The following is a 25600-nucleotide window of genomic DNA, read 5'->3' as shown; positions in this document are numbered from 1 at the left end:
TTGGCCGGGCAGGCTGTAGTGTACAAATTGAGAGTCTGTTGCGGCTTAATGGGTTTTATGTGTTTGTTGTAAACAGGATACAGTGTTTATATGCTATGTGATGCGAGAGTGTGGTCTAGCCCAGGGGTTCTCAACCCGTGGGTCGCGACCCCTCTGGGGGTCGCCAAAAAACCCCTTTTTTTTTGTTTAAAAAACAAAACAAAAAAAACTGAATGGCTGGAAAATGGAAACGAAGACTTTACATATAGTACACATAGTACATGCATACACCTTCCCTAATGATTATATCTGGTTTCAGTATTTATTTATGGTGTATTGTCTCTATTATTATAAGGTTATTGTAGCAGTCAATTTATATTGGGGGTCGGGAGGGGGCGGGGCAGGGGTCCCGAGACACTGCCAAAGCATCTCCGGGGGTCCCCGGCCAAAAACGTTGAGAACCCCTGGTCTAGCCAACACTAAATGGTAAATGGTGCATTTATATAGCACCTTTATCCAAGGCGCTTTACAGAGATTGTGCATTACATTCACCCATTCACACACACATTCATACACCAATGGCAGCGGAAACCATGCAAGGCACCAACTAGCACATCGGGAGCAATTAGGGGTTCAGTGTCTTGCTCAAGGGCACTTCGACAGTGACTCTGGGGGAGCCCGGGTTTGAACTGGCAACCTTGCGGTTGCCATCCAGGCACTCTACCCCTGAGCCACCGCCGCCCCACTAACTGGGGACTCCTGAATCGTTGCCCTCCACACACACACACACACACACACACACCTATCAGCGTTGTGAGCTCTACAGTGTTGTTAGCAGTGCTTCTACATAGGTGGTGGTGCGCTTCTTGCCTTTCCTGGCTTTGTCCTGGGTTGGCTCCCAAAGTGTTACTTGCCACTAGTTTCCGGGTGCCTGATGCAGTGTCCTGCCGGCCTCATCCTTCTCGCTCTAACTGTGTATGTTTACATGCACCAGCACATAAGCAGGGTGTGGGAGTGGTGATAACTGATCTCACACATGGCCTGACTTAAACTAATTAGCCTCTGAACTGGGCGTGAGGAGGACATACTGTACCTGTTGGTGCATCAGTGCATATAATCAGACATCCCCACACACACACTCAAGGAGGAGTCTTACTATGTGTGGTGATAAGTACGATAAGGAATCAAGGATATACATCAAATCAGGGGTAGGGTGCTAACATTGGCACAGGGGAGGGTAATCACTGGCAAGCAAGTATGATATAGAGGATTTTTCCTGAAAAATATAAAGGGGTAGTAAATGACATCCCCTCACTGTCCCCTCACACATCTGTATGCAAATTATCTTACATTCATTCAAACTCTGAACTCTGACTGGGGAGGGAGTCTGGGAGATAGGTGGGTTATGGCTCTCAGTCTAATGCTCATTACAATGTTCTGATGTGAAAACATAAATAGGCCATTTCAAAATAAAATAAAAATAAAGTTTGATAGAGGTACTATTATGGACAATCAAAATATCTTGGAAATATTTTATTTTGGTGTGGTGTCATATTAATTCATAAACACACTGACTATCAAGAAAATCAAAAGATGGCACTTCAAGTCAAAAAGGTTGCCGACCCCTGCATTAAACGGTGCAGGGCAAGCAGTTGAGTGTACGTTATGTGACAATGCCTGAAATAAGGTGAATTTAACACAGGGCTTTCCCTGACAAGTTTGGTGTAAATGTAGCCATTGACCCTCAGGGTGTGGGTGATGACATGATGTCTCTGTTTGCTGTCTGTCTCCGCTAGGTGGAAGAGAGGAAAGAGTCATACATCAATGCTTTTGACATCGTCCTGGTCCGGGACGAGACACTGGACGTCCCAAACGCTCTCCTCAGCTACATCACCTCTGGCAAGTGAAAGATAAATCAATAAATATAAGACACTGGGACGGCAACGCATTGGAACACCCAGCCAGCCAGTAGATGGCTAACTTCCAGGTTGCACGGCTGTACCGGTTTGTCAATCACACAAAGAAACTCACCATTCACCTTCAGGTAGCTGCATGTACAGGAACACACCGCTGTTAAACCTCAGGTACATTTAAAAAAAAGAAAAACGTTGAAGAGACTGGTGCTAGTGGTAGTCAGTGGAAACGACACTCACTCAACCCAAGTCTGTACTGTATGTCAAACCCAGCATTTCGAGTTCTGTTTTAAATGTATAGTGTATGTGGGACTCTGAGACACATGTGAATATTATAGGGCTATTATATGCACAGGTATTAATATTATATATGGCCATGTTGTTGCCTATATAGACACAGTAAAATACAAAATGGAACAGTGCTTCCTTCAAAGTATCTGGAGGGCTCAAACATATCTTTCTTTTACAAGTTACAATGAGTCCAGTGATCTAACTGTTGAAAGAAATCAAAGACAAGTCCCACTTACACAAATAACTGAGTTGTGTAATTAACCATAAGCCATTTCTGTTTTACAGTTGAGTTTCCAGTTTAGATAATTATCTCTTGTTTTAAATTAGTTGTTTTATTTTACAATATGGAAATGTATATAATGTATGGTAATGTATGTATGGTAATCGAATGAGTAATGTTTTAGACACTTTTAAGGATAAAGGAATGGATGTGCCAAAATTATTGGAATCCAGTCCAGCCTCAAGATTTCCATCTTTTATTTAAATACAGAATCTCTAGATTTGAGGGAAGTGATCAGAGAATTTAATTCAAACTTAAACATGGGTTTGTACATGGAGATACATAATTATGTTTTTTTCCCCTTTTTTTTTAGAAGCAAGCAGTATGTGATCATGAGGTGGCACTTAAAGGACCACTTCACCACTTTTCAACCTATCTTCATATAATAGGTCCTCACAAATAATCGGTCTGTGTCTCATAGGAGGGCTGTGGGCAGTTCAGAAACCGTCCTCCAGTGACATCATCGATGGGGAATACAAGCTAATAGAAACTGCAGGCTTACTAGTCCTGAAAGGTTGCAATGTGAAAATGGAAGCCATCGTTCATAATGAAACGATAATGAAAATCTAAACATTTTTGTAAAAAAGTCTTGTTTAAAAAGAAATCTGCCTAATGATGTCACTGGAAGACGGTTTCTAAACTGCCCACAGCCCTCCTATGAGACACATCATGATTATTAGTGAGGACCTATTATATGAAGATAGGTTGAAAAGTGGTGAAGTGGTCCTTTAATAAAGTGTGATAGGTGATACACTAGTCTTGCATAGCCAGACAACTATTCCACAATCTCTGAATACACCTCCCGAAATCCGAGTCAGGAAGCTGCCATTTCTATTCATATTAGGATAAATGTGTGCGACTGTAAAGATGAAACAGAAGTGGGGAGGAGGCTCCACTTCCGCTCTATATTTTACTCATGATAGAGCTTCCGTTGCTCCAGACTGTATGATGGAAGCATTAAAAAATTGCGAGAAGCAACAGTCTGGCCACACTAGGCTAGTGATACGCAGGAGAACGCTAGAATATGATAAAGCACCTGTTGGTATGATTGATGCAATGTTGAAATAGGAAAACAGTCATTGTAGACAAAGACAGCACCTAATTTAACCCATTTAGACCTGAGGACGATTCTACAAATGCCTTCTAAATCCTGACATTCATTCATGTTCAAAGATTTGCGCCACATTTTCATGATTTTTCAAAAAATAGCAGACCTATAAGCTCGTAGCGCGCCACTCGGTGGCACGCTATGAGCTTGTAGATCTGCTATTTTTCAATAGCTAAATTATAACAATGTTTAAAACACTCCAAACGTTCTCCAAACGTTTTGTTCAAATATACTGTAGGAGCCGCTCACATTGCTCCTTCACACTTTATGAAGCCGTTATGCAAAAATGAGTTGTGGCAATAATAGGAAAGGGCAGCAAGATTGTGTAACATGATTAACATTTAGTTGGGTAACTGCTTATTATAAAGTCTTAACTAGAAACTATAATGCAATATTTATTCATCTGGGTTGATGAATAATGAAGTTGCTCTTATTATGTCTTAATAACCTGTTTACTTTAAACAAACTATGGTGTTACAGTTGTCCTAAAAGATAGGATCCGACAGGAAGCACGCACATCTCAAGACATTCTGCAGGTGCTGGTCAAAAATATACGTACAATGAAAAAGGAAGGGATGTCCGCACACTGAGTTGTAGCTGGGTCTTCGTCAGGTATGATGATACCTGACGAAGACCCACAGAGGTCGAAACGTTGTAACAAATAAATAAATCTTCCTGGGAGCTACAACTCAGTGTGCGGACATCCCTTCTTTTTTCACAGTTGTCCTAAAACCCAGAGATGTCTCTTTCAATGGCTCTTTTAGTGGGGCTTGGGTCACCTTTCTCCTGTTTTGTTGTTTTTTTCCCCTTCCCTGCAGGGTTGTTCATGTTCAAATAAGGGCTGTGGTCATATTTATCATTAACATTATGTTAATACATAATGTAAGAGAATCTATATTCCATAAAAAGTATCAAATCTGTTGATGTTAATTCTAACAAGTGTTTAACAAGTGTTGATCATACAGTAAACATTCCATTGGAAATCTGTGATAGGAAACGTCTAGTTTGGCCTATAAGAAGTTATCCCTGTGAACTGTGTCACTTGAGTGCTTGAATAATGGAAAGCAATTAATGGTAATCTAAATATATACATTTAATGTTCTGCACTGTCAATGTTCTTTTTTGTTACAAAAATGATCATGTTTTAAAAGCTGGGGGTTCATTGTCTCCTTCCTGAAAAGAACATTTTCTCTGCAAACGTTAATGTTAGTTAATTAAACCGATTCATATTGAACATTTTAAACATGCCTGTGAATTTGATAATACATTTTAATAATTTAGTCCCAATCCTTTGGGGGTAGTTTTTGTCATTGTACATTTGCACATTAGTCTAAGTATTTGGAGCTGTACATGCCATCGAAGCACCAAAGTCTGACGTCAATCGGTCGGTCCACAGGTTCATGTAGGCCTACTTTTTATTTGCACTGTAATCCCCATAGGGGGATTTTAGATCACCTCATATATGAACTGTGTTTGAAAAATAAACATGTAATCCCGGCCGTTTCACTCTTATGGATATGAAGAATCAACTGACTGTGAGAAAACGCTAATGTTACTGCAACTAATGTTGCAACTGAATGTGAGAAAACGCTAATGTTACTGTAACTAATGTTAGATTTTCGCTAGAAACAGACTGTATCAAATATGAGTGACTGACGGTCTTAACGATACAGAGACACTTCCCTGACAATATCGCAGAGACAGCCACGTAGTTTATTTTTGGACCACAATGCTTATATGAGACGATTTCAAGATGGCCCCATGTTATTCTCCATAGAGAAATTACTTCCGTGAACCAGGGGATGAGCGAGTGACGTCAGGACTTCGGCGCTCTATAGAGCGCCCGGTTAGAAGTTGCTCAGGGACACTTCTGGGGGTGATCTGGAGACCTTAGGCCTCTCTACACATTCAGCTATGGGCCTGGCTGCCATGAATTTGCACTTTTACTGGTAATGCTACAAAACACAACCTCTTCTTGTTTTGGATCGAATGTACTCCAGTTTAAATAAGCTATATAACAATAAGTCACAGATTTCTTTACAACAGGGATCAGATCTCTGATGTTGTCATAATTATGTTAAGTTGACTTTATTGAACGTTTTCCTTTGCATCTGAACGATCCTAGAGTAGTTGATTTTCTGTAAACGTATTCCTTCACACAAGTTCTCGAAAACAAACCAAATGGCAAAACGTTATTTCTCCTCTTTTTTTTCTTAAAAACATTTTATTCCGTGAGAACATCAGGGATAATACAAAAGGGCCATGTTTGCTTTTCAACATATTATTCCACGCAATCTCTTTGAAACACCACTTTATGTAACACAATCATTCACTCAAACACAGATCCATTTCCATGAAACCCTTTGCACTATTTTCTTCCCGCTGTTTGAAAAAGGTTGTCATTGAAAAAAAAATGTCTGACGTAATGAAATCACACCCGTGTGAACTGGGTGACCATAGCAACCATGCTAATTTTTTTTGGTACGAACAGACACGGGTAAATTTTTTTTGGTACGAACAGACACGGGTACAAAGCCAGTTGTTGGAGTGGTTTACACCACTCAATAATATTAAAACAATATTCTGTACGGAGAACAAATTGTCAGTCTCTGGATGTTTTATTGTTGTTCGGGTCAGTCCCTGAGTTAAGGTCTTTGCAGACTGATGCATTTTTTGGAAATAACCGGTGGAAAATTGCCAAAAAACGCATCAGTCTGCAGTCTGCAAGGACCTTTAGAGTGCACCTCCATCATCTTCTCATCACAACTCCTCGTGTCTCTCTCTCTCCTTGTCTTCTTCCACTTTGGTTTTGAGCTCTTCAAGGGTGATGAAGCCGTCATTATTCCTGTCCTGGTTGTTGAACATGTCTTCGATGACGTCCTCAACGCCCAAGCCAGGCTTCATGCGACCCTTGCCCGCTGTCACCTGTTGCTTGAGGAACTCTCCAAACTAGAAATGGCAAAAAAATAATGCATCCATGTTAGTTATCGTATTGTCCCTCTCACCAAATTTCTTTGCGGAAAATAAGCAATCTATCACGTTAGATTAATATCTGTGTATAAAACTAGTACCCTGAAATCCTAGTACTAGACTTACTACTTTTTCATGAAAGCAGGCACAGGCATACACGTGTATGCCCATGCTTTACACTTTCATCCAAAAGTACCAGAACGACTAAAAGCCTCGACATAGTCCGTTTTGACTTGCGTTGGGGTGAGTTAGCACATGCAATGCTCGCCGTTCATTACGTTGCCCATACATACATGCCCTGCCTGTGTTGCTGGCATCTGTCTCTTGATTATGTGCAATCACCTATTCATCCACTAGATGGCAGCTGCGACACCCCCTGCTGTAGATCTATTTTAGCCTACTACATGCAACGTGGTGAGCTGGATGGATCTGCCACGTTCAAATATGTTTAGACTGTACTGACGTGCCACTTTCTTTTTTGGTATGAGTTGAGATGTAGTTATAACTGAAGTGAGTTTTACACTATATCATAATTGAAGTAGTCTCTTGCTGTTTTCCCGAATATTTGACGATGGGTTGTAATTCAGATTGTATAGGTTGTAACTCAGATTGTAATTTAACAACCCATTTTGGTGTTAGCATTATGTTATGCTTTAGCTATTGAAGACAAAGACAAAGCCACCGAGTGGCGCGCTACGAGCTTGTAGGTCTGCTATTTTTGAAAAATCGAAGAACGACTGACATAGAAACATAGCTTTTTCAGAAAACTGTCAGGATGTAGAAGACATTTTTAGAATCTGATCTCAGGTCAAAACGGGTTAAGTGGTGTCCCTTGAGTCCCTTCAGCATGCAATGCAATAGTATACCACTGCCTGTGCTGGCCAATCTACAAGCTCACACCGCGACGCATTGCAAGCTTGAAACTTGTTTATTCTAATTGAATTGGCCCAGTTTTGCACCTTTTGCTAGTGATGTAATCAATCATTTGGCACCAGCTGTGTAAAATTCCATAGGATTTTCTTTTAATGGCTTCCTTTCATGTACTCTTTAGGCTACATATAAATATGTACTGCCTTATAGATCGAAATGTGCTCGGTTGGCCATTTTCTGGGTGTTAATTTAAATAAATAACATAGCCCAATAGGCTATGCTATGGAGAAAATATGAAGTTCAGTGTTGCTATGTGAGGTGAGTCCCTTATGCCCAAGCTCCTGTGTGCTTAATTTGATTTTGAAAGATGAACATTGGATCGTTTTTCTAGTGATAAGCTATAGCCCTGAAACATGACTGTCATAAGTACAAGCGTCATGTGTGCATGGCTACAATGCAGCAGGATATTATTATTGCAGATCACATGGCCGTTCCGTGTTTACAACTGAAGGCGGAAGCCTCTTTTGGAAAAGAGGGGGGTAGCCGGGGCTGGGAGCAGAGCAGGACAAGCCTTGCTCTCTGCTGCCAAAGGTCGCCAGGGGTACTTTTCTCTGCTTGTGTTGCAACGGACTGGATGCGAGAAATTTCTCTCACCCTCCGTTGCTTAGTGCTTTCTGCGTCGATTACGTTCAACTCTGTAAAGCACTTAACTTAAGGAGTGCTGGTTATTCTTTCTGCTCATTTTGCTTCTACTTAAGATTAATATCAGTGTCGGTGTTTGTTTACCTCCTCCTTTGGAACCTCTTTGTTGTGGTTCATGTCCATGGCTCCAAATAAATCAGAAGGAGTGTCCTCTATCCACACAAACAGGTATCCTGGTGGAACGCCTTTCTCTATGGCCACCAGCTCCAGCTCAAACACTAACACAGCACTGCTTGGCACACCAGGAGCTGAATGACACAGAGAGAGAGAGAGGTTAAGGTCAGTGGTTGTCAAACATTTCCATGTTCACGTGTAAGTGTAAGGTTTGACGTTACTAGGCATAATGTTAGACAATTTCATCTTTTGGACCCATGGAATGCTTTAAATATGTATGTGTAGTACATCTGATGTCCACTAGACGGGGCACTTGGTTGGTTCAACTATAAATGCATTCTAAAAGATTCATACAGTACTTCGGTGTATGCATGCACTCAAAAGTATGTTGCGCATATTGAGTATGTACTGTATGACATATGACACATACTATGGACTGCAGACATGGTTTCTCACCTCCTTTCTCTCCGTGTCCGAGGTGAGGAGGAATAGTGACCACCCTCTTCTCTCCCACACACATGCCAGTCAACCCTTCATCCAGGCCGTCGATCACTTTGTTTGCACCCAGTACTGTATTCTGAACGTTCGCATAGTCACCCCTGAGAAGAACAATTGAGCATGATATGTGTGAACAAGGGTATTGTTTAACAACAAAATCTGCCAGAGACAGGAGTGCAGTTTAGGAGAAAAAGACAGCAGGAAGTGGAGGTCAGTGTGTGAGAAACACCAGTCTTCAGACACCTCTTCAATTCAATGTCTAGAGACACCTTCAGACTCCACCTCACGCCCTGTGAGAACTCAATTGTCTTTGTCACCTTTTGTTCTCTCGATATATTAGTTCATCCCTTCGTCAGATTTTGTCAACTTTTTTTAAATTGCAAATAATACTATATGTTGGATACTTGTTTTTTTTTACCATAAATGTTAAGAATGTTGTTTAGACAGCTGCTAGGTTTGGTGTTTACCTGGTATCTCCTAGTATCTCCGCTGTGCTACATTGTTCTCTCTGCACTCTAATATGTGACTATTTACCCTGTTGTTTGTTGACTAGGGTTCAAGCCATTTACCCTGATCTTACACTTGTATGTCGCTGATGTAAGAGCAAAATGGCCACTGTGTGAATATTATGGTGGTGTTGGGTTGATGTGCAAACGACTCACGAGGAGAAGAGTAAAGTTCCGTCCATCAGAGTGCAGTTGTAGTGGTAGTCGATGTGGTCGTTGACGACGCTGGTGTCGTTGCACACCTCAGGGCGGTGGGTGACCTGGACGGTCACATTGTCCTTGGGGTTGTGGAAGTCGATGACGTGGATGTCAAAGACCAGCACAGCTGAGCCGGGGACGTCCTTACCTGTACAGACAAAGACGTAATGATAAAAATGTGACTCTGAAACATTCGTAAGGGTTTGATTTTCTGGGGGGGATGGGTGCCTCTGCTTTTGAGATCCCCCCTTTGGTCATTCATTTTTATGGTCCGTAGGGATGTATTTTATGCCTGCTTTCTGTGTCAGACGGAACTAAAAGCATGCATTTCCTTTTGGGTAGTAGTACTCTACAGCGGTGCCCGTTGGGCACTGGCCTACTTGGAAGTTGGAAATGCATGCCCCACCAGATATTATGTCTGTGTCCCTATTATGCCCATATATGGAGTTATTTGTCAGGCATGCCCAAATATAGAGTTGCAGACGTCAGAATGATGTCAGAACAGGCCAGCTCCATATATGGACACTGTATGTCTGAGAACACCAAAACAATATTTTTCATTTACAATGATGAACAGAGATGACTCGACTCTATCTCAATGGCTCTGGTCCTGTGAGTTGACTGACCTGCTCCCTGCTCTCCATAAGCCAGGTGTGGTGGAATGGTGATCTTCCTCTTCTCCCCAATACACACTCCCAGCAGAGCCTGGTCCATGCCAGGAATCACATAACCCATCCCGATGTATGTGTTGTATGTGCTGTTCCTCTGGTAGCTGTGGACAAGAAAACATCAAGAAGTAAGTACTTAGTTAGTAAGTAAGTACTTTTATACATTTCATAGGACTGTCAGTCTCCCAGTGTCCTAGAACTAGAGCAAGATGCTACAGTAATCCAATGGGTATGGGACCCATTGTACCTGCTAACATTTCTGTGGATGACAGTTTTGCCTAAACTAAAGGATGAAAATGTAAATGTGGGATGTAACCTGAGTTCTTTAAAATAAGAAAGTGCAGCAACTTTCTCTTTTGTGTTTACTGTCCGTGTCTCACACTACAAACTAATAATTTACAGCCTCAAAATACACCAGACAACAGTGACGGATAACACTTCTAAAGAAGTGATGATGGATGAGAATCTTGGTCATGAGTATGAGAAGGATGTTTAGCTAGGTTTGACATCACTCAAGAGTGGAATCATTCAAGATGTTGAGTTTTAACAGTATTGGCTTCTTAAAGGTCGACTTACCTGGTCCTACAGTTCTATTTCAAGGACGACATGTGAAAACCTGATAGAACACGTCACTGCGTGCCACTGGCATTCCAACTCCAGCTGATATGTCAAGTCAGATTATATTTTAGCCATAACCTATTTATAATATGAATAGAGGTTATACATTTAAGTTAAAAGGTACTATGGAAACTGGGGACAAAAGTCTTCCAATACTCTCTCCCAATTGGAAATAAAAGAGCATGATAGTACTATGGTCCCCTGTCTGTTTATGGCAGAGTGTTAAAGCTACCATGAGCACCCCCTCCCACAAACACACACACACCCTTGGGGCACATTATAGATCTAAGATCGGAATGTGAGGTTTGTTTGGGGGTGGTGGTGTTGTTTTCATCCACTGCCTGCCTGTGTGTGTGCTCAATGTGATATGTCAATATGATCTATTATCCTGTAGCTACTGTAACTCACAGCAACATCATTGAGAAGCACAACATCAGATCCCTATTTTTGGTATGTTATTATATTGTCATAATAGTCAAACATAGTAAAAAAAATCAAAACATTATTTTATTTTTATTTTTTAAATAGCGCATCTACAAGCTCACAGTATGTCATGATGCTGTGAGCTTGTATATTATATAGGGCTTACATTGTTAACATGTCTGAACACAAGTGTGTATACGTGTGTATGTGTGAGGGGTCTCTCAGCTTTTGTCCAATGTATGAAGAAGGGGCAAAAACAGGCTGGACACCAGTGAGGTAAAGGAAGCAGGGCTAACCTGGTGTCGAAGGTGTCGCCATTGAGGAATGTTCCGTTGTAGTGGTAGCGGATGTAATCCCCCGACACCGACGTCCGCTTGCACGACTCTGGCACAATCGCCTGCTCCACTGTGACATTGTCCTTGGAGTTGTGGATGTCCTCCAGCAGGACGTCAAACACCAGCGTGGCATGAGGTGGGATGTCTGTACCTGAGGGGTGAATTGAGAGGGGACACTTTTATAAGCCATACAGTCCAGACTCTGGCATAACAGCTACAGTAAGGTAATCCTCCCACACAAACATCTGTTGTTCTGTCTTCTGCATACCCGTATGGTAAAGCTGGGGCTCGCCACAGGTTATTTAAACGTGTAACTTCCTGTGTAAGTTAATGAAGTTTATCAAATATCAATCACAGGTGTTGCTGAGGAGAGAGGCAAATAGATTTCCACTGAGCTTGTTTAATATTGTTGGGCTGTATTTGTTTTCATATCTTCGCATTGAAATCCTATCTGGAGTGACAGACATACAGAGGTACACTGGTGAGAAAATAAATACACTATTAATAGATCAGTGGCTTTCAAACTTTTTGTACCCAAGGCACACCAACAGGAAAGTTTAAACCTCAAGGCACACCAACGGGAAAGTTTAAACCTCAAGGCACACCAACGGGAAAGTTTAAACCTCAAGGCACATCGGTATTCATAGCAAAAAGAGACTATCTACAACATGCTCACAACACTTGTGACATGTTGTGACTTGTGAGCTCATGTAGATTCTCTCCTGATTCTCTGAGGAGATTCGATAAACCAACATATAGTCTTCTACAGCTCATCACATCTAACAGGCCTTTACTTTGTAGGTAGGTCATGTGTTCTAAATACATACTGTATCCTTTTTCTCCATAGGCTTTGAAGGGCGGGATGACAATATTCCTCAGCTCTCCCACACACATCCCCAGAAGGCCCTCGTCCATGCCTTTGATCACCCATCCTTCACCAACCATCGTGTTGTAGGTTGACTGCCTGTTGTAGCTACAATACAAGAGCAAAGTCAGACACACATTATCTCCGACACAAAGTACCACTTTAACCCAGAGAAGGATATACAAAAATAAAATAGTAATTATATTTTATTTATATCAAACATTTCCCCCTTTTTTTGTAAATGTTTTGCATAAATAGCCAATCTACAAGCTCACAACGTGCCGTAATGCAACTGGTGAGTTTGTAGATTTTGTGCTAGAACTTTTTCTAAACTATACTTTAGTTATCGTGCTTGGTTTGGACGGCCCAACACTTTAATGATACAGTACAGAGACACTAACACGCAAAAGGACCGTCATTCATATAAGGGATCAGTGTGAGGTCAGATTAGGGCCACAACGTTTACTTTTATTTGACTGTGAAAGAGCTTTGTAAACAGCATCTTTAAAAGGTGTCGTGGACTTAGTGGAGCTGCAGCCTAACGGTTCGTTAGACCCTCCATGGCGTTTCTTGAATACAAGTGTAGGAATGACATTCCCGATGACCAAGTAACCATCTCCACTTTCTACCCATCCCAAACGGCACCAAACTATTTGAAAACTTTACATTGTAGATTTTGATTATTATTACAAAATATACATTTACCACTTCATTTTGGCCATTTGTAGATTTGAAATTTTGTACATTTTGATACCAATACTTTTGTACTTTTACTCAAATACATTTTGAATTCCGGACAGAGTATTTATAATGCAGTATTGATACTTTGAGTGCTTTTCCCAATACTGCCCAGGAGTTTTCCAGGGGTATCCGGAGAACTCGCCAGTTTACCAACTCGCCGCAGAGAAAATTATTAATCAATGTCTTCATCGTTATGCTAACATGCTGTCTTCATCAGTGTAGTATGTCAAACCCACAGCTGTTATAGTTCATTTCCAAAGTAATTAATTATTTTGTGCAATTAAATGATCAGCTAGATAATGATAAAAAGTTGAGTAGCCTACAGTATGTGAATACCAATTATAGTAGGACTACCAATTCAGGATATTGTTTACTAATGAATTACATTGTTTCGGTACTTTGGTGTTTAAACTTTAGCATTCCTACTTCAACTAGTGTAAACTCTAAACAACTATCCTCTCTCAATCTCTCAATTCAATGCAATTTAAATGAAGGTGAAGTAAAACTAAAATGCACTAAACAGCGGCGAGTCGGAAAACTGGCGAGTTCTCTGGTATCCGTTCCAGGCGGCACCTCACCTGGAGTCAAAGGCGGTTCCATCCAACAAGGTGCCGTTGTAATGGTATCTCACATAGTCTGAGCGCATCACAGAGCGCTTGCAGTCTTTGGGAGTGGATTTGGTTTTGGTGATGACCAGGTCAGCCTTGTTCCACAGGTCCAACAGTTGCACGTCAAACACCAGCGTGGTGTCTGGGGGGACCACGTCACCTGTGGGGAAGCAACAGTTAATCCAAACAATCGATTATAAAAAAAAAAAAAAACTTTTTAATAAATATAAATTGAATCACGGGTGTAGTCACGATTTAATGGCGGGTTGGAGCACTTTGCCACGCGCACACGCTCGTGCAAGCACGGCCACCGATTGAAATAACCTTGCCCGTTAATTATTAATATAGAAATAATCACAAATAAAATAATGAATAGTTCCAGCCCTAGTCATATGGGCCAGAATCTCTGACTCATCACTCCGATCTTTAACACTGGACACTTCAAAATCAATCAGTCAAGCTGCAAGCAATTGGTAAAAAATAACCGGAAACTGTTCATTTATCTCTGAGTAGGTATAAAATGTGGACTTTTATTATTGACAGAGTACAGATGGACATACATGGGTCAATTTGGTTTCATTTATTTTGTACTCTCTCAGTTGCAATCTGGAACTAAACATTATTTGAACCAATCTGGAATGTGGAGTGCGTTAATACAATATACATCTGCAGACAGTGGTTGGAGGTCCCTATATCGTATATAATCCCTATATCCACACACACACACAAAATACAGCATCAAAATCTGTTAAACCACATAGACCTTTATAGGCCTACTATGGGATTTGAGCTCCTACTTTCAAAAAAAATCTTGGGAAAAGTATGAAAAATGTGGAATATTTTTGAAACATTTTAACAACTCGATCTTGACATGAAAGGGTTTGAGAAGCATATGTGATCAGATCAGATCTATAGACCAAGGGAGTGAAGGGACACATTGTACACTTGGACTTACCTGCACCGGTGCTTCCATAGGCCATGTTTGGGGGCACAGTGACCTTTCTGCGCTCGTTTACGCACATCCCCACCATACCCTTCTCAATGCCGGCGATCAGTTTCCCCTCCCCGATGAGGCCGACCTTTGCATCTCCTTTCTGATGACTGAGGGAGGCAAAAGATGGGAAAAGGATACAGACAATTAAGAAACATTCATTATATGGGGCATGATGGTCGCTTTTTAACCTTAAATTGAAGGGTGCAAGCTAAAGAATTGATTGGGTTTTTTTTCTTATTTTATTTTTTTTAGAATAGTTGACACAATAGTCTTTTGTAGTCTTGAAATAGGCCTCTACTAGGCTAGTTTTCTCAGAAAAATACTTTTAGGCTAATGAAACCGATTGCAGAAAGGGAGTTCATTTGAGGTGACCTCACAAATCACGCCTAGCTGTGATTATCGCCACAACCACAACCATGAATTAGTTGTAGCCTATAAACAACAGATAAACAAATATATATCATACATGTTTCCATACTTATGTTTACTTTGCAAAAAGTTGTTTTTTCTTCGTAACAAAGAACAACAAACGTTTAGTCTCTCTTCTTCGATCGCAAGAGGAAAACGCATTCATTCAAATGTTCACAAATTAATGAATGCATTATGCATAGGCCTATGGCACACACTCACCTGGAATCAAAGACTTTCCCGTCCACAAACGTAACGTTGTAGTGATATCGGACATAATCTCCGTTCTTCACCTCTCTGGGACAGTCGGTAGGTATGGAGTATCTGTCCACCACTATCTCCCCTGATCGGTTTGGGTTGCAGTCCACCACCAGAGAAGACCAGAGGAATAACATGAACATACTAGCCCCAAACATCTTTACACCCCCAAAAGAACTAAGTTATAATTAGGATATAAATATATTAAAGATATAGTGCAAAGTTGAATCTTCGTGCAGGCTCGTCCGTTCGTGACTGTTCTGTACACGCACACAGAAGAAGAGAGAGAGAGGGGGGAGCTCCTTGGTGGAACGGTGAAGAGCAGAGCTGCTGGAGGAATTCTGTAAACGTGGACAGTCTGCAGTTTGCTGCTCAGGAATTAAGCTGTTATACCCACATCGGTGGCCCATCAAATATTGTGACCCTGTAGCTCCACAGAGTCGACGTACGCAGCCAAGTGGGGGTCGCCCGGGGGGGGGGGATACAGGGGGTCCACCACTCTAGGTCATCTAATGAGTAGATTCAAAGTAAACATTAGGCTAAACATGTTAGAACAGTAGAGCAGGTTATATTTCAATAGCCTATAGGCTAAAAATAAATAAATCTAAATCTGTTCACAAGACATTCCAAGGGATTTTGAACGGTGCTGCCTGCACAACATAACTGTTTTCAGACACCGCACAATACACAATAGGCCTACAAATAGGCTAAGAGACTAAGCAATACAGGGATGTCATGTCAGACCAAGTATGGTAATTTGACAATTTATTTTTAAACCGAAAACATTTTCAGATGGAGTTTGAAATGGGGGTTTAGTGCGGCTCTTAGGTGGGCATTAGCCTGCCTAAGATTCTCGTCAGAATCGAAAAATACCTCTACGAGTCTAAAATGTAGACCTCAGTCATCATGCCCACATATAGCCTATGATTTAGACTCTAAATCATAGGCTATAGGTGGGCATGATGACTGAGGTCTTTTTCATGCCTGCCTTTAGATTCGTTTACACGTGATGCCATGCCAACCAATGACGAGCCATTGTTTTCTTATTTATTATATAATATAACGCTTAATAAAGGAGTATTCAATGTCTGGAGTCAGGTCGATCAGGTCACCAAGTTCGTTGCAAACATCTGGCTAAACAACCGTGCCTTCTGATTCTTTGCTTTTGAATCGAAGTTGGGCAGTACGCTTGCCCCAGTCTGTCCAAACTTTTGGTTCCGAGCTTCCGACCCCCGAACACGCAAGGATAGACAGCATCTCAAATTACACGAGACGAGAGGAGTGGTCTTCAAATATAGGATGGTTATTGTTTAAAGGCACACAACGGCCGACGTGTGCTGCCTGAAGACTGAGAAACATCTACCAAAAGCCTGTACCACGAATGAACAGCAGATTTTTTGCGTGAAGATATACATTATCTCTGACGTCACGTGTTACACCGAGGCAGACCAATCTTGAAATTACTTCTTTAACCCTATACCTAATTTGGGTAAAACCTTTGGTTGCCAATCACGGAGGCAATGGGTCTCATTTTTTCGTTTAGTTTCATTCTTTTTTTTGTATTTTACTTTGTAATGCTACTGATGTTTGTTCAGCACTCTTGAAAACAATGCATTATGGGGTTGAGATGACAGGCCCTTTTTGATGTCAATCAATCAATCAAGTCACCTTAATTAAATTGGCAGATGCCAAAATAGTTATTTAATTTGATATATTTTTAGGGGCATGTCATGTGATCTACCTTTACCTTTTGGGCACCCCTGCTCTATCCACAAGGCCACTGCCTGAGCTGGTCTCAAATCTTATACTTTAGGCTACATTTATTCCAACCATTTTACAATCATACATTAGTTTTTCTCAACATTTTGAGAAAAACTGCTAATTTAACATTGAGGGTGTTCCCTGGACCTGTATCTGTGCTAACTGGCTGTGTCCCTTCCCTTCCATCACTTCCAGAACAATCTGGGAAGTGGGAACCCATAGTGGGAACCCATCTACCTCCAGAGTGGATTGTTACATCCATCCATCCAGCTGAGGGGAATGTGACACCATGGCTGCTGGCCTCCTCCTTCTCACCTTTCTCTACTAACTGCTTCTGACCCCCCATGGACGGATGTCCTCCTGCTCAGCTCAACCAGAACACACACACACACACACACACACACACACACACACACACACACACACACACACACACACACACATATATATTTAATATCAGGGATCAAATACTGAATGAATGTATTTCTTATGTATAGGCCGCCCAAGGACCACTCACACTCACTCACTGTACCAGCAGGGGCAGCCCGGCCTGCCCCTGCTGGTATTAACATAAGATTTAACTTTAAATCTTGAACCTCTACTCTTTAGATGATAAAAAGCTCTTCCTTTTGAGGTCATTAACAAACAACAGTGGTCTCCCCGTCTCTCGAGTCCAAGTCTTGAGTAAAGTGTTAGAGATCCCTGGTTTGATTCCACTCAGCGGTGAAAAATAAAATAAAAGTATACTGTTACATTTGACTTATTTCACTTTGTACAAAAGGCCCTAATTGAAATGGACAATTAAGTCACATCCAGTGCAGGTGTGATTATTAGCACAGGGTCACCGTGCCCTTGATGAGAGCTTTCATTCACTTCAGAACAAGAACAGGAGAGGAGAACATGCCAGCAACAGAGCTGAACATTTCTATCTTATTTAGTCTGTTTTACTGTGTTACCAGTCGACTACCTGTCAAATGTTTATGTTGTGTGCGTCACTGACCCAAAGTAAGTTACCAACATTACTGTTATTTGGTTCTGATTCATGTAAATGACAAGACTAATGATTAGTATGATTGGTTTGATTTCCCCATGTCAATGTGGCAACCATGTGTTACTATACAGAATATGGGTGACAATATAGGTCTAGTTCCCTTATGTTGTATTTGATGATGGTGATAATTTCCTTTCATGAAGCTGATGTGGTGTACATGGTGTATATTGTAGTGAATGTTATGTGCTTTGTGGAGTAAGTACTGTTTGTAGTTATGGAGGAGTTTGCTGTATTGTAAGCAATGCATACTGTATATTGTGATCTCCTTGTCTCCCTCCCTCCTTTAGAACCACAGACATGAACAGATAAAGATTATTGTGAACAGACAAAGATTATTGTGTCTTGCCAATCTACCATACTGTGCTCTTTAATTGTGCTGTGCTACATTCAACAAAGACTGTGCCTACGAGCAACACTCCATCCTTGTCTCCTTGTGAATTCTTACCAATTCCCTGTGGCGAATACTACTGCCCGCTACTCTACCACCTAATACAAATACAGTCCTTACCCTCTCGAACACACTTTACACATTTACACTTATTTTAACCAATAGAGGGTATGCGCGTGACATCATCATACCCGGAAGTTATGCGGGAACGCCTACTGAGTGGCAAATAAACATACAGAAAAGTCCTATTTGATTTCATTAAATTATGTGAAACAATGTTAAACTCACTTTGCCACTCGATTTGCCACTGACTTTATGCATGCGCATACCCTATATTAAAGAAAATCACTTACCCTACCTTTAAACCCATTAGGCTACTCTCTTTTCATTGTTATTCTCACGTGTTGTATCAAATAAATCCACTGAAGATGTTTTTGTAATTTATTCATGAGGAAATGAGAAAATCTCTTAATTTCCACAAAAGCGTCAGCGGCGTGCGCGGACGGACATCCATACGATGATGTCCAAGAGATCAACGTTGTATGGATGGCGTGTTGGCGTAGTTCACTTTCAAGTTTCAACTTTTGCATTTTCAGCTTTCAGTTTCAGACTCAGCAGTCTACCGTGATTCAATATACGTTCGGGTCCAGTAAAAACCGGCAGGGGCAGGTCTTTACCGCCAAGCCAAATCAAATATTTTTAATATACGATCTCCGTTGGAGCCACTAGAGGCAAAATGGACTACAAATCCTACAAATGGAGAAGTCTATGATTTTATTTTCTCCTCAATTCTCTGTTGAAGCCATTTATTTGACAATCAAAGGGGATACTCTGGGTGTAAGCACACCTGGGATTCCATGCGTGGCCAAAAGCCGCTCGTGGCAGGCGTCTCTTCCCGGTTTTTAGACAGCTGGTGGATGGCAGATTGCCGCGTCGGCCAGATTCCCGGAAAAGCTTGCCCCCGCCGGCATTCTGCCGCATGGGTGGAGCTTCATTTCCATCCACCAGCTGTCTAAAAACCAGGAAGAGACGCCGGCCACGAGCGGCTTTTGGCATCTTCGTGACGCTAAGGTGTGCCTGCGCTGACTGTCAGAGCGAGGACTTGAACCTCTGACATTGTGCTTATGAGGCAGTCACTCTTGTCTAACCATTGAGCTATGGTTGCCAAGAAAGGTTTGTATTTAAAAAAAATAAAAATGAGTATAACCCAAATGTGTCAAGATGTTGGCAACATAATTGTCAGGCTGGGGAATCTGTCATAAATAATGACAAAAAAGCCAGAGGCTTGTTTCCATTGTGGTTCATAAGCATTCGATTTTTTGACGTGCCAAAATCTGCCATTGACCCCAATTATAAATTCCTCAAATTTGAAAGCACTATATTTCTAAAACTATGAAACATTTCAAAGATTCATTTTGGGATGCTACTAGTCCTACATACTTACACATAGAGACCCCATTCAACCATATTTAGGTTCATCTTACGGTGGACATGTTTGCCTGAAAAGGAATCTTGAAATGTTTCATAGTTTTAAAAATATAGTGCTTTCAAATTTGAGAAATTCATAATGGGGCTCAATGGCAGCTATTGGCACGTCAAAAAAAATCACTTTCACCTAGAAACTCCATTTACACTTTTTATAATTGAGCTTACTGCATGAGTTATTTTCGTCTTTTTTTCAAATCCTCAAAAATGATGAAAAACTGCATGCTATAGTATGCCGTCCGAGGCCATGGGCTATAGCCCATGGTCTCGGAGTGATTTTCGTCTTTTTTTCTAATCCTCAAAATTGATGAAAAACGGCATGCCATAGTATGCCGTCCGAGGCCATGGGCTATAGCCCATGGTCCCGGAGTGATTTTCGTCTTTTTTTCAAATCCTCAAAAATGATGAAAAACGGCATGCTATAGTATGCTATAGCCCATGGAACTTTTTACTTTGAAATGTTTTCAAGTTTCTGAGTTATTGTCTCCACCAGGCCGAAGGCATGGGGAGAGAGTATGTTTTGCACTCCGTCCGTCCGTCCGTGTGTCCGTCCGTCCGTCCGTCCGTGTGTCCGTCCGTGTGTCCGTCTGTGAACAGCTAATCTCCGGCACTGTTAACCCGGTCGATGCCACATTTTGTACACACACTCCCTGGATGCCAACGATGAACCTCTGCCCCAATATTTCCAGAACGGCCTGTTATAGCGCCACCAGGAGGCCGCTTTGTGCAAAACAAGTTTTTGGACAGTACACCTACAGATTTTGTCCAAACATAACGCAAATTGGTACACAGTCTCTCTAGCGCCATTCAACCAAACGGGTCTTTCAGATTTCTCAGACTCCATCCTGATTGGCTAAGATTGGCTTCCAAACTTCCAAGGAGTGTTCAGTTTCAAACAAAATGCTGCAAATCATGAACACATCGTGTGATTTCCGTGAAATTGCGCACGCCCATTCCCACTAGGCCGAGGAAGAAATGCCACGTGGACATTTCCAACTCAGCCTCATGGTGGCGCTATAACTGGCCGAAAAGTGTTTTTACCTCCAACTGCACGGATTTGTGGATAACTTCGTATGCCAACTCCCTAGAGGCCAAGGAAAAACCTTTGCCTGGAATTTTTCACATCTGCTCTTTATAGCGCCACCAGGAGGCCGACATATGTAAAACACATTTTCTAATATTACTCCTTCAGATGTTATCCAAATTTCACGCAAATCGGTACACATGCTCTCCATAGTCATGTAATCCACCGTCATTGCCTACGATTGGCTTCTAAACTTTTCAGGAGTAGCCCGCTTGGTACCCGTTTTGTACAAATCGCCACAACTACTCAACGCAGCGTCCGATTTCGGTGAAACTGTGCATGCATATTCCCACTAGGCTGAGGAAAAAATGCCACTTGACAGTTTTCAAATCAGCCTCATGGTGGCGCTACAACAGGCCAAGCTGTGTCTCACACACACACACACACACACACACACACACACACACACACACACACACACACACACACACACACACAAAACATGATTATATTACTCCTAAACATTTTGCCAAACATCACACACACTCCTATCCTCCTGGTGGAGACCTGTGCCCAGAAGGGCACTTTTTCTAGTTTAACTTAAAACGCCCAATGCATTCTCAATGGCAATAGCACAAACGTTGGCATGCTATTAGTCCTACATACTTTCACCTAGAAACCCCATTCAACCCTATTTAGGTTCATCTTACGGTGGACATGTTTTCCTGAAAAGGAATCTTTGAAATGTTTCATAGTTTTAGAAATATAGTGCTTTCAAATTTGAGAAATTCATAATGGGGCTCAATGGCAGCTATTGGCACGTCAAAAAATCACTTTCACCTAGAAACTCCATTCACACTTTTTATAATTCAGCTTACTGTGGAGACACATGCTGGAACTTTTTGTCATAGGGTTTTGTAGTTTCTGAGTTATTTTCGTCATTTTTTCAAATCCTCAAAAATGATGAAAAACGGCATGCTATAGTATGCCGTCCGAGGCCATGGGCTATAGCCCATGGTCTCGGAGTGATTTTCGTCTTTTTTTCAAATCCTCAAAAATGATGAAAAACGGCATGCCATAGTATGCCGTCCGAGGCCATGAGCTATAGCCCATGGTCTCGGAGTGATTTTCGTCTTTTTTTCAAATCCTCAAAAATGATGAAAAAAGGCATGCTATAGTATGCCGTCTGAGGCCATGGGCTGAACTTGAACCCACGACCTGTGGCTCACATAGACAGCAGCTTATCACAGAGTGCCACCATGCTCTCTGAGAATCTCCTCAGCTTTCCATCTCTATCCAGTTCTCTTCTGGATGTTATTCTCCAAAACATGCTGCAGAGTGAAAGTAGGAGGAACTCAGCTGGATTTGAACTCACAACCTCTGGCTGACATGGACGTCATCTTAACAAGGGTGCCACTGAGCTCTCAGTGATTTTTAGGTTGTAAGTTGTTCTTCTTGGTGTCACTTTTCAAATGGGGCCTTGGGATCATGTACAGAGCATTTGAATGGTGCTGTGCATCAAAGGTGTCTTTAGTGCTTTTAAGTGTTATCGTGGATGTTAATCAGATAATACAGAGGAGAAACCATGACAGGACACAGACAGCCTCCCCATTGGTGGATGTGATCCTGGCAGCCAGCTCTGCTCAATCAACAGGACCAGAACACACACTTGTTACTTTTCTTCCAGTTTATTATACTCGTCGTCACGCTACTAGTCCTACATACTTACACCTAGAAACCCCATTCAAACCTACTTAGGTTCATCTTACGGTGGACATGTTTGCCTGAAAAGGAATCTTTGAAATGTTTCATAGTTTTAGAAATATAGTGCTTTCAAATTTGAGAAATCTACAATGGGGCTCAATGGCAGATATTGGCACGTCAAAAAAGCACTTTCACCTAGAAACTGCATTCACACTGTTTCAAATTCAGCTTACTGTGGAGACACATGCTGGAACTTTTTACTTTGAAATGTTTTGTAGTTTCTGAGTTATTTAACCTAAACGCCCAATGCATTCTCAATGACAATAGCACAAACTTTGGCATGCTACTAGTCCTACATACTTACACCTAGAAACCCCATTCAAACCTATTTAGGTTCATCTTACGGTGGACATGTTTTCCTGAAAAGGAATCTTTGAAATGTTTCATAGTTTTAGCATGCCGTTTTTCATCATTTTTGAGGATTTGAAAAAAAGTCGAAAATCACTCCGAGACGATGGGCTATAGCCCATGGTCTCGAACGGCATACTATAGCATGCCGTTTTGCATCATTTTTGAGGATTTGAAAAAAAGACGAAAATCACTCCGAGACCATGGGCTATAGCCCATCGTCTCGGAGTAATTTTTGTCTTTTTTTCAAATCCTCGTTTTTCATCATTTATGACCATGGGCTATAGCCCATATCGGACGGCATACTATAGCATGCCGTTTTTCATCATTTTTGAGGATTTGAAAAAAAGGCGAAAATCACTCCGAGACGATGGGCTATAGCCCATGGTCTCGAACGGCATACTATAGCATGCCGTTTTGCATCATTTTTGAGGATTTGAAAAAAAGACGAAAATCACTCCGAGACCATGGGCTATAGCCCATCGTCTCGGAGTCATTTTCGTCTTTTTTTAAAATCCTCGTTTTTCATCATTTATGACCATGGGCTATAGCCCATATCGGACGGCATACTATAGCATGCCGTTTTTCATCATTTTTGAGGATTTGAAAAAAAGACGAAAATGACTCCGAGACCATGGGCTATAGCCCATGGTCTCGGAGTGATTTTCGTCTTTTTTTCGTCTTTTTTTTCGTCTTTTTTTGAAAAAAAGACGAAAATCACTCCGAGACCATGGGCTATAGCCCATCGTCTCGGAGTCATTTTCGTCTTTTTTTCAAATCCTCAAAAATGATGAAAAATGGCATGCTATAGTATGCCGTCTGAGGCCATGGGCTGAACTTGAACGCACGACCTGTGGCTCACATAGACAGCAGCTTAGTTATCACAGAGTGCCACCATGCTCTCTGAGAATCTCCTCAGCTTTCCATCTCTTTCCAGTTCTCTTCTGGATGTTATTCTCCAAAACATGCTGCAGAGTGAAAGTAGGAGGAACTCAGCTGGATTTGAACTGACAACCTCTGGCTGACATGGACGTCATCTTAACAAGGGTGCCACTGAGCTCTCAGTGATTTTTAGGTTGTAAGTTGTTCTTCTTGGTGTCACTTTTCAAATGGGGCCTTGGGATCATGTACAGAGCATTTGAATGGTGCTGTGCATCAAAGGTGTCTTTAGTGCTTTTAAGTGTTATCGTGGATGTTAATCAGATAATACAGAGGAGAAACCATGACAGGACACAGACAGCCTCCCCATTGGTGGATGTAATCCTGGCAGCCAGCCCAGGTGTGTTCTGGTCCTGTTGATTGAGCTGAGAAGGACCTATAAACCTTCAAGGTTTATAGGTCCTGCTCTGCTCAATCAACAGGACCAGAACACACACTTGTTACTTTTCTTCCAGTTTATTATACTCGTCGTCACGCTACATACTTACACCTAGAAACCCCATTCAAACCTACTTAGGTTCATTTTACGGTGGACATGTTTGCCTGAAAAGGAATCTTTGAAATGTTTCATAGTTTTAGAAATATAGTGCTTTCAAATTTGAGAAATCTACAATGGGGCTCAATGGCAGATATTGGCACGTCAAAAAAGCACTTTCACCTAGAAACTGCATTCACACTGTTTCAAATTCAGCTTACTGTGGAGACACATGCTGGAACTTTTTACTTTGAAATGTTTTGTAGTTTCTGAGTTATTTAACTTAAACGCCCAATGCATTCTCAATGGCAATAGCACAAACTTTGGCATGCTACTAGTCCTACATACTTACACCTAGAAACCCCATTCAAACCTATTTAGGTTCATCTTACGGTGGACATGTTTGCCTGAAAAGGAATCTTTGAAATGTTTCATAGTTTTAGCATGCCGTTTTTCATAATTTTTGAGGATTTGAAAAAAAGACAAAAATCACTCCGAGACGATGGGCTATAGCCCATGGTCTCGAACGGCATACTATAGCATGCCGTTTTGCATCATTTTTGAAGATTTGAAAAAAAGACGAAAATCACTCCGAGACCATGGGCTATAACCCATCGTCTCGGAGTCATTTTCGTCTTTTTAACAAGGGTACCACTGAGCTCTCAGTGATTTTTAGGTTGTAAGTTGTTCTTCTTGGTGTCACTTTTCAAATGGGGCCTTGGGATCATGTACAGAGCATTTGAATGGTGCTGTGCATCAAAGGTGTCTTTAGTGCTTTTAAGTGTTATCGTGGATGTTAATCAGATAATACAGAGGAGAAACCATGACAGGACACAGACAGCCTCCCCATTGGTGGATGTAATCCTGGCAGCCAGCCCAGGTGTGTTCTGGTCCTGTTGATTGAGCTGAGAAGGACCTATAAACCTTCAAGGTTTATAGGTCCTGCTCTGCTCAATCAACAGGACCAGAACACACACTTGTTACTTTTCTTCCAGTTTATTATACTCGTCGTCACGCT

The 25600-nt window shown here is 41.5% G+C and overlaps 2 protein-coding genes across 2 annotated transcripts in view; one reads left to right on the top strand and one right to left on the bottom strand.

Annotated features, from left to right (window-relative positions):
* The window catches only part of LOC306915247 (7-methylguanosine phosphate-specific 5'-nucleotidase-like), an 8615-nt gene extending 5877 nt beyond the window's left edge, over positions 1-2738 (top strand). Inside the window, exon 10 of the mRNA XM_079492533.1 lies at positions 1776-2738. Within this exon, the coding sequence (XP_079348659.1) occupies positions 1776-1886 (111 nt within the window). The 3' untranslated portion in view covers positions 1887-2738. The remainder of the gene's footprint in view (positions 1-1775) is intronic.
* A 2501-nt stretch (positions 2739-5239) lies between these two features.
* On the bottom strand, positions 5240-15727 carry LOC306915483 (peptidyl-prolyl cis-trans isomerase FKBP10-like). Its single transcript, XM_079492825.1, has 10 exons — positions 15312-15727; positions 14643-14788; positions 13658-13847; positions 12301-12446; positions 11435-11624; positions 10056-10201; positions 9388-9577; positions 8684-8826; positions 8198-8361; positions 5240-6520 (listed from the first exon to the last, which is right to left on the bottom strand). Exons 1-10 carry the CDS (start codon positions 15503-15505, stop codon positions 6332-6334), a joined length of 1698 nt encoding a protein of 565 aa, XP_079348951.1. The 5' UTR covers positions 15506-15727; the 3' UTR covers positions 5240-6331.
* Between the last annotated feature and the right edge of the window lie 9873 nt (positions 15728-25600).

Source organism: Electrona antarctica, assembly GCF_951216825.1.
Source record: "Electrona antarctica genome assembly, chromosome: 22".
NCBI classification, from domain to species: Eukaryota; Metazoa; Chordata; class Actinopteri; order Myctophiformes; family Myctophidae; genus Electrona; species Electrona antarctica.
This window is presented reverse-complemented; position numbering and strand designations above follow the sequence as displayed.

What these genes read in the sequence shown, in the direction of transcription:
- LOC306915483 (XM_079492825.1), bottom strand. Translation starts at nt 15,505, where the DNA reads ATGTTTGGGGCTAGTATGTTCATGTTATTCCTCTGGTCTTCTCTGGTG. An exon ending in CTATGGAAGCACCGGTGCAG is followed by an intron (nt 13,848 to 14,642) that starts GTAAGTCCAAGT and finishes GCTTCCCCACAG; the next exon opens with GTGACGTGGTCCCCCCAGAC. An exon ending in GGCGACACCTTCGACACCAG is followed by an intron (nt 10,202 to 11,434) that starts GTTAGCCCTGCT and finishes TCTTGTCCACAG; the next exon opens with CTACCAGAGGAACAGCACAT.